The sequence below is a fragment of the Vicia villosa genome, linkage group LG3 (assembly GCF_029867415.1).
Source record: "Vicia villosa cultivar HV-30 ecotype Madison, WI linkage group LG3, Vvil1.0, whole genome shotgun sequence".
Classification (NCBI taxonomy): Eukaryota; Viridiplantae; Streptophyta; class Magnoliopsida; order Fabales; family Fabaceae; genus Vicia; species Vicia villosa.
In genome coordinates, this window is record NC_081182.1 from 149,487,774 (window position 1) to 149,500,982 (window position 13,209).

Here is a 13,209-nt window from a genome sequence, read left to right on the forward strand (position 1 = left end):
CAACCAACCGCTCCTGCTCCTACTCCTCAGGCTGCGGCATGGCTTGACTTTCGTGCTTTCTTCCGGATGGATCCACCAGAGTTCTTGGGTGGCTTGGATCCTGTGGTTGCTCATGATTGGTTATATGGTATGGAGATGATATTTCAGGCCATCCAGTGTACGGAGGAGGAGAAGGTAATCTTTGTTGCTCAGAAGATGAAGGGACCGGCAGGTAGATGGTGGAATACGGAATCTACGTATTTCAATAATCAAGGAATCCCAAAGGATTGGCAACATTTCAAGACAGCTTTCTTGGAGAAGTACTACCCCACAGTGTGCGTGCTTTGAAGGAGCATGAGTTTCAGTCCTTCAAACAAGGCAACATGTCGGTGTCTGAATATGCTGAGAAGTTTGAAGACATGGCTGCCTATTCTAGACAAGCAGCTTATGCACCAGATGAGTTGTGGAAGATTGATCAGTTTCTCATGGGGCTGAATGCTGATATTGTACACAGTGTGTCTCAAAGGGAGTTTACCACTTATGCAGAATGTCTGAGACAATGCTATGTTGCTGAGAACACATTGAAGAGGGTCCAAGAGGAGAGAGAGCAGAACAGGCCGGTTTGCAGGGATCACGGAAGGTCGGGACAGCATTTGAAACCCCGTACTTCTCCAGCGGTGAAGAAACAGACCCATGGTGGTAACTTAACTCAACCTCCTTGGTGTGGCAAGTGCAACAAGAAGCATCATGGGAATTGTAGGCCGGATTTTGGAAATTGTTACAGGTTCCATCAACCAGGGCATTATGCGAGGGATTGTACTGCCCCAGATGTTCCTGAGAAGACTAAAGGTCGTGTTTACACCTTGGATGCGAAGAAGGCTCAAGGAAACCCCAACCTTGTTGCTGGTACGTGTTATGTCAATAATCAACCCTTGTTTGTATTAGTAGATTGTGGAGCGATACATTCTTTTATCTCTTATCATTGTGTGCGGAGGCTTGGTTTTGAAACAAGTTTTCTTCCAAATCCTATGGTTTTTTCTTCGCCTACTGATGATGTAGTAGAAGCTCGAGACGTTTGTAAGGAGTGTTCTATTACCTTCAATGGTCACAGATTTTTTATTGACCTTATCTGTCTGCCGCTTAAGAAGATCGATGTAGTGCTGGGAATGGACTGGTTGTCAACTAACTCGGTGTACATCGGTTGTAAAGAGAAGGCTATCTTCATCCCTACTGAGGAGACTACACCAACCGATGCCATTAAACATCTTCTTGAAGGTACGGTTAACATGATCAATTACCTTTTTGCTCAAGAGAAGTCTTTCCTTTTGGTTCTTACGTCTGACTCCAAGGACAAGAAGGGTGTATTGGAGATTCTGATTGTGTGTGAATTTTCTGACGTCTTTCCGGAGGATGTCACTTCTCTTCCGCCGGAAAGGGAAGTTGAATTCTCTATTGATCTTGTTCCGGGTACCGCTCCAGTTTCGATTGCCCCTTATAGGATGTCTCCTACAGAGCTAAGATAGTTAAAGAGTCAGTTAGAGGAGTTGTTGGCGAAACACTTCATTCGTCCTAGTGTTTCTCCATGGGGAGCCCCAGTCTTATTAGTAAAGAAGAAGGACGGTAGTATGCGTTTGTGCATCGATTATCGTCAGTTGAACAAGGTAACCATAAAGAACAAGTATCCTCTACCGCGGATTGATGACCTCATGGATCAATTGAAAGGAGCCTGTGTGTTCTCGAAGATTAACCTCAGGTCGGGATATTATCAGATTCGGGTTAAGAGTTCGGATGTATCTAAGACTGCTTTTAGGATGAGATACAGTCATTATGAGTTCTTGGTTATGCCATTCGGGGTAACCAATGCTCTTGCTATCTTTATGGATTACATGAACCGGGTGTTTCAACCATATTTGGATCAGTTTGTGGTAATCTTCATAGACGACATCTTGATCTACTCTCAGACTATCGAAGAGCACATGGAGCATTTGACGATTGTGTTGTCGGTTCTTCGAGAGAAGCAGTTGTTCGCAAAGTTTATTAAGTGTGAGTTCTGGATGTCCGAAGTTAAGTTTCTTGGACATGTCATATCTGGCGGCGGCGTAGTTGTAGACCCTTCAAAGGTAGAAGCAGTGATAAATTGGGATCGACCCAAGAATGCAACTGAGGTCCGTAGTTTCCTAGGCTTGGTAGGTTACTATCGAAGGTTCATTATGGGCTTTTCCAAATTGGCATTACCTTTGACTAGACTTACAAGGAGGGAAGTTTCATTCGAATGGAATTCAGAATGTGAGAAGAGTTTTTAGAAACTCAAGGAGAAACTGACTACTGCTCCAGTGTTGGTGATCCCAGATCCAAACCGATCTTACGAAGTGTTCTACGATGCTTCTAAGAAAGTCTTGGGTGGAGTGTTGATGCAAGATGGACAGGTTGTAGCTTATGCATCTAGATAGTTGAGATCTCATGAAGAGAATTATCCTACTCATGACCTTGAACTCGCTGCAATTGTGTTCCCGCTCAAGGTGTGGCGACATTATTTGTATGGAGTTCACTTTGAGATGTTTAGCGATTATAAGAGTTTGAAGTATCTCTTTGATCAGAAGGAACTTAACATGCGTCAGAGGAGATGGATGAAGTACTTGAAGGACTTTGATTTTGATTTGAAGTACCATCCCGGTAAAGCTAATAAGGTAGCGGATGCCTTGATTAGAAAAGAGATTAAAGTTGCAGAACTGATGATGTTGGAATTTGGCCTTATGGAGAAGTTCAGAAATTTGGATTTACAATTTGAGTGGGCACCAACGGGTGTGTTGATAAGTAACTTGTGTATTGAGAATGAGTTGCGGGAAAGGATCCGTCAAGCACAGTGGAATGATGTTGAATTGCAGGCTAAAGCAAACCTTCCAGATTTCGTTCGTACATCTGATGGACTCATTCTTTTTGGACGAAGGATGTGTGTGCCAAATGACGCGGAGTTAAGGAGGTTAATTCTGGATGAGGCTCACAAAAGCAAATTCACCATCCATCCCGGATCGACCAAGATGTATCAAGACTTGAAAGGAAATTTTTGGTGGCCTGGTATGAAGAGATATGTGGCTGATTATGTAGAGCAGTGCGTGATTTGCCAACAAGTGAAGATAGAGCACCAAAGGCCCGGTGGTATGTTACAACCATTGGATATTCCTGTTTGGAAATGGGACAGTATATCCATGGACTTCATTGTGGGACTACCACAGGTATTAGGTGGGCATGACTCGATATGGGTGATAGTGGACCGTTTGACTAAGTCCGCACATTTCTTACCGGTTAAGACAACTCACAAGGTTTCTCACCTTGCGAGGCTTTTTGTAGTGGAGATTGTGAGATTGCACGGTGTACCTTCTAGCATTGTGTCTGATAGAGATCCGAAGTTCACTTCCCGATTTTGGAAAGCTTTTCGTCAAGAGATGGGTACAGATTTGAATTTGAGCACTTCTAACCACCCTCAGACAGATGGACAAACCGAAAGGACTATTCAGACCATTGAGGATATGCTGAGGGCATGTATCTTGGAAATTGGTGGAAGTTGGAAAGATAACTTACCTTTGATAGAATTCGCGTATAACAACAGTTATCATGCGAGTATCGGAATGGCAGCATACGAAGCTTTGTACGGCCGGAAATGTCGATCACCTTTATGTTGGTCTGAAGTTGGTGAGAAGGGAATTGTTGGACCGGAGATAATTCAAGAAACCACGGAGAAGGTTAAGATGATCCGAGATAAGATGAAACAAGCTCAAGATCGACAGAAGAGTTATGCGGACAAACGAAGGAGACCGTTGGAGTTTGATGTAGGAGATCATGTGTTCTTGAAGGTGACTCCGAGGTTGAGGTTGAAAGGACCGTTTAAGACGCGCAAGCTTAGCCCGAGATACGTAGGACCTTATCAGATCATGAGACGGATAGGTGAATTCGCATACCAGTTAGCGTTGCCTCCTTCACTATCAGGGCTGCATGATGTATTCCACGTATCTCAGTTGTGAAAGTTTGTGCCAGATTCGTTTCATCCTATCCTACCGGATATGATTGAAGTTGAACCAGATCTTTCTTTCCAACCGAAACCGTGTCGTATTCTGGAGTATGCTAGTAAGTCTTTGAGAAGCAAGGAGATACCTCTTGTCAGGGTGTTGTGGGAAGAGTCGCATCCTGACGAAGCTACTTGGGAGCTCGAATCAGAGATGCGGGAGTTGTATCCTCACCTGTTCTGGTAAGTTTTCGAATTCGAGGACGAATTCTATTTAAGGGGGGGAGAATGTATTATCCTAATTTTATTTCAAGAGATTTAATAATAGGAATTGCATTTAGTTGAGATGTAACTAAGTGGCATCATGGTAAATAGAATCTAGTTGGGGGGTGTTTTGGTCATTACACCCAATAACTAAGGCTTAAGGGAGTGTTTGGCTTGTGTTGTCTTTGATCATTTGTAAAAAAAACAAAATTTTGTGGAGGGAGAGGAAGAGAACGTGAAACAAGGAAGAAGGAAGAAGAGAACCCATATCAAAACTTCATCATTCACCTTGCATGTTCAGAAGATCATCATCTCAGCTCTAATCCATCATCAGGCAACCTGTTAGCAGCTTCCTTTTTCCCTATTTTCAGGTGAGTCTCATAGATAGAAACTTTGGGGGAAATTTTGGGGTTTATGTCAATGAGGGAATTAAGGGATTGAGAGTATATGTTTCATACTCATGCATGTTTTTAGACTTTATTCTAGTAGAAATTTGTGTATGTACTATTGCCATATCTTATTACTCCATCAAGAATGAATGCATGTGAAATTTTGGGGTTTGGGGACCCCAAACGCGTTTCTGCATTTTGCTGATTTTGCAGAGTTCGCTATAGCGAACTTTCATTCGCTGTAGCGAATGATTCGCTGTAGCAAACTGTGTAGCGAATAAACTTGGGAGTTGAATTGATTTATTCGCTGTAGCGAACTTTCATTCACTGTAGCGAATCGGGGCTTCGCTGGGAGTTCGCTATAGCGAACTGACCTGGATTTGAAGAAAGTTGCTTCTGTTTGAGTTCGTTGTAGCAAACAGAAGTTCGCTGTAGCGAACTAGTCTGATGCAGAATTGGTATTTCTCCCCTAACGAGTGCAGTTTGTTACGTATCGAGAACCGAAAGCCTCGTATGACTTGTATGATATGCTAGTACATGTTTTAAGTGTATGAGACTATGATATGATCACCATCTTACTTGTATGCATGTATATTTGAGAGATGCAATTGTTGATTGTGTTATGATGTGATCATTGTTTTTCTCGTTCGTTACGATTGAACGTTCAGAGACGCTTTGCCTGTGTGGCTTGATTGTGTTGTGGTATGTTTGAATCGGAGTGGGCCTAGGCTATTAGGGGGTAAACCACATAGAACACTTGATACCGTTGCGATGTGCTTGTGAGGGCCGAAGGGGGCACTTCCACCCTTGCAATACACATCAGCGTTCTCGGTATGTTCTACAGACCTGAGCTACCATTGCGATGTGTATGTGGAGGTCTTATAGGGTGTTTCTCCACTAGCGGTTACACATCGACGTGCTTTGTATGATGGAGAAGTAATGCCATGTAGGTAACATTACTTTCGATTCGCCTCTAGTGATGCCATGTAGGCAAGATCACTAGGCTTTCGCCCGGTGGGCTCGTGTTGTCGAGATGGCATTTTGTACTGAGCTGGATGTGTCCCTCACACGTGTGTTTTGTTGGTTGACGAGGCTGTGACGCCACGTAGGAAAGGTCACCGCTGTAACTCGTCACGAACGGTGTGCCATTTAGGACTCATTTGTTCCATCTTGCCGTGTGCCGGTACAAATCTCTTAATGCGATGCACGGGTGTAACTCAACGGGGGTGTGGATTGCGTAGCCTAATGAGCGGGCTGTAACTTACTCCTAGATTCCCCGTACATGGGTACGGGTTTGCATATGGTGGTTTTGACTACGTGACTATCTTTGTGGCCATATTGGATAGTTATGGGACTTCCAATGGTGGTGTACCTTGTTTGTACTTGTACCTAGCCGTGAGGTAACCCGGATTCTCGGTGGATCCGCTGATTGCATGTTCCCTGTAGAACTGAGTGAACCCGTAAGATAGGAAGACTCACTGAGATTTAGTAATCTCACCCCATTCCAATTATTCTTTTCACAGGTGGTTCGAGGCAGGATCGAGGCAAGGGTAAGATGACTTAGCTTCGAGTTGATGTTTCTTGGTGATGCGTCTGTCATAGTTTATGATCTTTTGTACCATGGATATGTATTTGTACCAGTTGGAACTCATGTATTTTGGCCATGACAGTTTGGGCTTTTGTACTTGTATTTATACATTATCTATTCCGTTGCATATGTTTTTACGATTTTCGTATACCATTATAATGCCATTTACGTATATCTTAGGCAATGTATGTATGGGGTGTTACACAATTGTAATTTTTTTTTTGAAAAAGCCTCCCACTATATATTATACTATCATTTAATAGAAAAAACCTATACATTATTTGAATTAAGTCACGTATTTGACTCATTTAAAAATTAATTTTCCATAAATTTTTCTTTATTCATATAGGAAAGTTATTTAAAAGATAATAAATTGAATTTTAACATGTTAATTTCATTAAAATTATTAAAAAATAATTACCATATATAAATTTTAAATTTTGGATAAACAATTATTTTCAAATTACCAAAATTGGTTTGGTACCATATTAAAGTTATTATATTAATATTTTATAATTTAAGTAAATTATTTTTTAGATATTTCAAAGTTAAATGAAATAATTAAATTTAAACATAAAGAAATATAATAAAATTCTTACCAAAATTTTAATGATTTCTTAGTATGAAAAATATCAAATAATTTTTAACAAAACTTGAAAGGGCTTATTTTTATGTAACTTACTTTTCCACCAATTCTAACTACCTTAATGTCATTCTCCCTTTGTTTTTAATTTGAAACCATTTCAGTTTACTTCAGCATTCTCTTGGTTACACGTCCTCGTAGCAAACACTACTCAAATTGACATTATCACACAATGCCAAAGATTTACTTCTCCATTCAATAATATTCACTCTCCCTTTTGAGATCATAGAAAAAATTGTAGACTCCCAACTAAACTCTTCTCACACTTTCGATATATCTACAAATCCGTAAAATTATCAAATCTTTTATCAAATATTCATACAAAAAGATATCTTTGCAGGTCTACCTAGCGCCCTCGTCTTATACTTATCTCGGAATATGAACATAATGTAATGTACTTCAAACTTTACCTCATTTTTATTCTATAACTTTTAAGGTCACTCTATTCGTTGTATATGATAATTTGTTCTTTGTTGAACACCATTATATATTTATTTTTCAATATTCCTATAGTATTGTATAATTGTAAATTATATTGAGTATTCATTTTATACTAATTTTAAAGTTCACACACCCACCACACAAAGTTTATAAAGAATATGATAAAATGAAAGCATCTAAAATCATATCACCTTTCAATCATTTCATTTAAAATATGTTTTTTTAACAAATTAAAACATGCTAATGATGAAACTTTCTTTTTTGTCATATTTTTTTAAAATTTATCAAAATTCTCTTAATTGTTTAAATATCCAACAAAAAAAATCTTTAAAAAATAAGTAACATCTGTATATCTTGTAAGCGTTCCATTCCAATTATCATACATTAAAACATAGAAATTCGTCTCATCTAGTTTCATTTATGGTTAGAGTATTCTTTTGTAACATCCCAATTTCTCTAAGCATGGGATTATGGCCATTTCCACATTAAGTATGAGTGACTTAAGGGATGTTTGGCTGCATAATTTCAAGAATTTGAGTAGTAGAGAGGAAGAGCTGGGGGCCTAGAGAGAAAAGGAAGAAGTCTTGATCATTATCTTCATTTTCGCAGCTATGGTACAGCCCTCACTAAACAAGTAATAACTCTTCACTCGTACATCCGATTGAGCTGATTCTGGTCTTGTTGGAAAGCTTACGAATTTCTTTACAATTTTCATAAATGGATCGCCTATTGCATGTTCTTTATTATGGAGAAAAACATGTTTAAACATGGAGCGTTATTGTTGGAAGTGGATAAGGGTGTGCTACGGATTTGGTGATGATGGAAGAAGAGCTATGGCCTTGATGGGAGTTCTAATGCAGCAAGCTAGCCTTTCTAATATCCATTTAAGTCAGGTGAGTTCCATTAGATAGAACTTGGGTAGGAATGGGGATTAATTACATGTTGATTGGGTTAGTGAGACCATGCCTGAATGTGTCAGTGTTTGGATGATTGTTGTTGCATGCTTGATCAATTAGTATAAAATGTGTTCTTTTGATGTCCTTGCATGTTCTGGTATGTTGATACATGTTAGGGTTTGATTGAGGTGGATTGGAATGCAAATAATGGCTGTTAGAACTCAAAATTCGTGTTCTGCATTGTCAGGTTCGCTACAGCTAACTCTGTGTTCGCTGCAGCGAATTCCTGCAGACGGCATCATTGTGTTTTCACTAAAACGGCCATAACGTGAGTTCTACAACTCGAACGGAGCACAGTAAGAAGCGTTGGAAAGGTCTTTCAGTGCTTTATGTGATATTGCTTAGATAACATGCTTTTGATGCATATATAAATCACGGCACATGATTAGGTGTTGCTTGGTATTAGAATAAGCACAATTAGCCTTGAGTTTATGTCAATAAGATGTTATCCTTGTGTTGAACTTAGACAAGGATGTTACCTTAACTATTAAGTTGTATAATGTCATCCTAACCTGAGTATTGGACCGTTGATCATATTTAGGAATGGTAGAGGTAAATAGAAGTTCTGAACCTTCTGTGTGTAACATAGTTCGTGTAGCGAACTTTTGTTCGCTGTAGCGAACTGGTAGCGAATAAGTCTGGGAGTTGATTTGATTTATTCGCTGGAGCTCGCTACTACTCGTTGTAGCGAATCGGGGCTTCGCTGGCAGTTCGCGTAGCGAACTTGTCTGATACATAATTTTTATTCTTCCCTCTTGAATGCAGTTACGTTCCAAATCGGGAATCAAAAGCCTCGTATTATGGACTGAAAATTATCATGGAATCACTTGATTAGATATATGTTTCTATGATGATTGAATGCATGATTACACTATGGTTATGACATTGGTATGTATGTTTTATGAGTTATGAATTACATGCAATGTTATGTATAATTATGCATTGTTTCCCGTTTGTTCCGGTTGAACATTCGGATGTGATTGCCTGTGTGATGGCTTGTACTGCGCTATGTGATCTCGGTGATGTGTGTATATGCTTGAATTGGAGTAGGCCTGGCTAATAGATGGTAAATCGCTTAAGACCACGACTAATGTTGTGTGATCGTTAGTGTGTGCCATGCTGTGTGATCTTGGATACCTAGCTGTGTGATCCGGGTATTGTCTTACGTACCTGAGCTACCATTGCAATGACGCTTAGAAGGTCTTCTAGGGCGTTTCCTCTAGCATGTAAACATCTGCGTGCTTGGTATGGTGAGATAGTGGTACCATATAGGATGCACTTCTTGGGGAACTCACCTCTAGTGATGTCAATTAGACAATCACTAGGCTTTCGCCCAGTGGGCTCGTGTTGTCAAGATGGCGTGTTTGCACTCGACGTTAACTCATCGGCGTAGAGATCATGATAGGGTTGGACGCCAGTTAGGAAACGTTACAGTGTACACCTATCTCAGATGAATTCCATTTAGGAGGAGTATCTGATCGGTCTTGCGATATGCTTGAGCAAGTCTCTTGATGCGATGCATGGGTGTAACTCACCGAGGGTGTGAATGCGTAGTCTATGTAGCAGGCAAGTAAACTTACTTCTGGATTCCTCGTACATGGGTGCGGGTCTGCATATTTGTTTGTTGTTGGCTGTGTGCCTGTTTGTTTGCTATCTCGTCGGCTAGTTATGGGATTACCAACGATCATATTGCCCTTGTTGTGTATTTGTACCATACCGTGAGGTAAACCTGGATTCTCGGTGAATTTGTTTATTTGCATGCGCCTTGTAGAACTGAGCGAACCCGTAAGATAGGGGAACTTACTAAGATTTAGTAATCTCACCCCAATCCTCTTATTATTTTTCAGGAGTAGGTTAGAACTAGACAGATTGCTTGATGGATTGCTTTGAAGACTAAGGACAAGCAATTGGTAGGAAGACCTTGTCAGACGTTATCTTTCCGCTATGCATTGTTAAAGACAAGCTGATTGTATACATTTTAGTTGGGAACTTGAATTGTATATGATTTTAATTTCTTGTCTTTCTCACTCATGTATGTTTCTTGTACCATTTATAGCATCACTGCATATTATTCTAGACAAATATGTACAGGGTGTTACAGTTGGTATCAAAGCAGGGTAATTCTTGTCCCAGCCATGAGACATCACTAGAAATACTCTTCTCCCTCACATGTGTGTGTTGCTCGCCTGATTCTTACTATCGTAGTATCCATTCGTTGAGCCTGGCCAGCTCACTGACTGTACATGCGATAGATGAGATCACGGTGGAGCCACCACGAGGACGCGTAAGACCCGAAGCGACTCGACATAAAGTGGTAGAGGCCAGTTGAGTAGGAGGAGTGTCGAGGAATCGTGGACAACCCAACTGTCATATAAGGGTTTGAGACAACTGGAAGTTCCAAGGATTTGTATTAGACGGAGTAGACTTTCTCTGGATTCTTGTAGTAGTAAAGGAAATCCACGAAGCACTGGTGTAGGAATAGAGTCGGGTAATTCTGTGATAAAGCCCAGCTTGTGGCAGTTAAGGAATTTGTTGCTCTATCATGGTGTCAATAGCATATGTGGATAGAGAAACGGTTGAATGGAAGACTTCTGGGAGTTTGGACAGAGATATTATATCTTTTAGTCACTCTGGCTTGGGCAGTACTTTGATGGATAAGGAGCTACACTCTAACTCGTTCTGGTGTACTATAAGTAGTATATAGTTACCCAATTAAGGGCTAATAGAACAGTGGAAATGGTGATCTTCAATTGGGGAAGTCTTGGACGTATATTCTTGTGGAAGGAACTACTGCATCTCCATGCTCATTCTGAAATGCGTGAGTCCTAGAACTACGCTAGGAGGCAGCTGAATGAATGAAGATGCAGAGTGCCGTGATCCTTGTTCTCTACTAGTGTGATTCATCTAACCCCAAGTGAAGCCGTAGAACTACGCTAAGTGTTGGGTACTTAGGTGGATTGAACTAGTGGCTATCTACAACATTGGCGGGTTGATCGCAGTGTGTGATTGTTGTTGTAGCCATGATATTCCTATACGGTGGGAGTTACCTTTGGAAATCTCGCACGTGCCCTGTGTGAATGAGTCCCCACATGGCATAGAAACTTGAAATGGATTCTTATCAAGTCAAATCTAGCTTGATACATTTAGAGGAATTTAACCCTGAACGTGTAACACTTTAAAGTTTCAGCATCCTGAGGAGTGTGACTGGAAGAACTTGAGGAATGATGACCTTAGTTGAGACCTGTCCTGTTATTGTCGGTTGTGGTGATAGAATACGAGTGGAGATCGTTATACGCTACTGGGTAAATTACTTGAATGCATGGCCTCGGAGTTGGACCACTATGTTAGTACTACCAGACAGGTATGATGTAATAGTGTCGCTTTCGTACACGATTTGCGTGAGTCATATTTTCCGACAGTGACGGGGCGATGCTGATCTGAAACTCGAGGTTGAATTCAGATTGGTACTCATGCGACGTGAACCCAAAATTCTCATAAGGTAGGTGGAATAAGAATCCATATGTCGCACTCGATGATTCAGGATTATGCGAGCGGGTGAGAATGAGATGGATTAGATTCTAATGCTACGCTTACGAGGAGACCTTGGGTGGTTGTGGTCATGTGAGAATTTTAGGTTTCTACATCGTGCATGTTCCTTGATCTGTCAGACTGGTGAACCTTTGCGCTTGAGTGTCCGAGATTTGAGATATGTGTGAACAATGTATCCTAGACAGCACAATGCGTGGCAATTCTATAACCTTGGTGAACAGTGTTGGAGTGGATGAAGCGTATCTTGGATTAGCTCGATGCGGGACATACCTAGAGGAGTATTGGTAGATCCTCAGTAACATAGACAATGTCGGACTTGGAAAGGTTGAGGCACATTGGTTTTGGTAGTGTCGTGGACTTCGAAGAGAGATGTCCAAGGCACCCAGTATGATCCCTTGTATTGTAATTGCACCTTAGCCGTTAGAAATGCCGCATTGGGGAATACAACTGAGGGGGGGTCAGTTTTGTGTCATATTCAGAGACGAAAGGCATTAGATGACTGTGTGATTGAAGCGCGTCTGAGAAAGGATTATTACATCAGTCAAGTCGCATGAGTTATTAGAAGTATTGTTACACCAACGGTGTGAAGTCGTATGGTTGGGGAGAGTTATCGTAGCAGCTGTAAGATGTGGAAGTCGGTAAGATAAGGCAAACTCGTAATCAGAGAGAGTATTTGGCTTTGGGAGTTCTTGAACCGAAGCATGTGGACTAATTTGTGTTCAAGTAGATCTAATCCAGAATAATGGAAGATTTGGTGACTTGATTTTTTGAATCACTCAACCTCGAGGAGTAGTGGGCGATGAGTGTGTTTAAGATTCTGGCGTGTGTTGTATTTGGAAGAATGCCGAGGAGGATTTTTTGCTACTAAGAGACTAAGTATGGTGTAGTAAAGGAACTAAGTGGACCATGGACAAAGTGTAATTTAGAGGATTCCAAGAAGTGTGTGACTGGTGGAGATCAGAGTAGTGCAACGGATAGGCAGAACCAGATGATTATGTAGTGGGTATGGACGAACTACTTGTAGGATTTTATGTTGGAATAGAGATATCTTCCTAAGAGAACTCACTAGAGCAATGTTTTGTTTGTTTCTATCTCTTAGTGATCCACCATAATCTTGAGAGGTACTGTTGATGGACTGGCTTAGAGGAGGCTTCATGATTGATGTGTGATCAGATGTTCCCCTGGTCGACGATCGGACTTGTGAGTATTATGACCTTTGGAATGATGAAGTCAAGTGAAGGATTTTACTTGACGAAAATTCATCATGGATATGTTTGGTGCACTTATGAGCGTGTGTGAACACTTGGATGATGGTTGTAGGACCGCTGTTAAAGTTCACCCTTTTGTCAGTGGATCTTTATGGGAAATTGTCGGATATTAAGGTTGTAGTTATGGGATTC

At 40.8% G+C, this 13,209-nt stretch overlaps 1 protein-coding gene across 1 annotated transcript; it reads left to right on the plus strand.

The window, feature by feature from the left end:
- Positions 1-362: 362 nt before the first annotated feature.
- Positions 363-2,429, plus strand: LOC131659151 (uncharacterized). The gene is made up of 3 exons (XM_058928384.1): positions 363-1,358; positions 1,749-2,144; positions 2,283-2,429. Exons 1-3 carry the CDS (start codon positions 363-365, stop codon positions 2,427-2,429), a joined length of 1,539 nt encoding a protein of 512 aa, XP_058784367.1.
- The last annotated feature ends 10,780 nt before the right edge of the window (positions 2,430-13,209 follow it).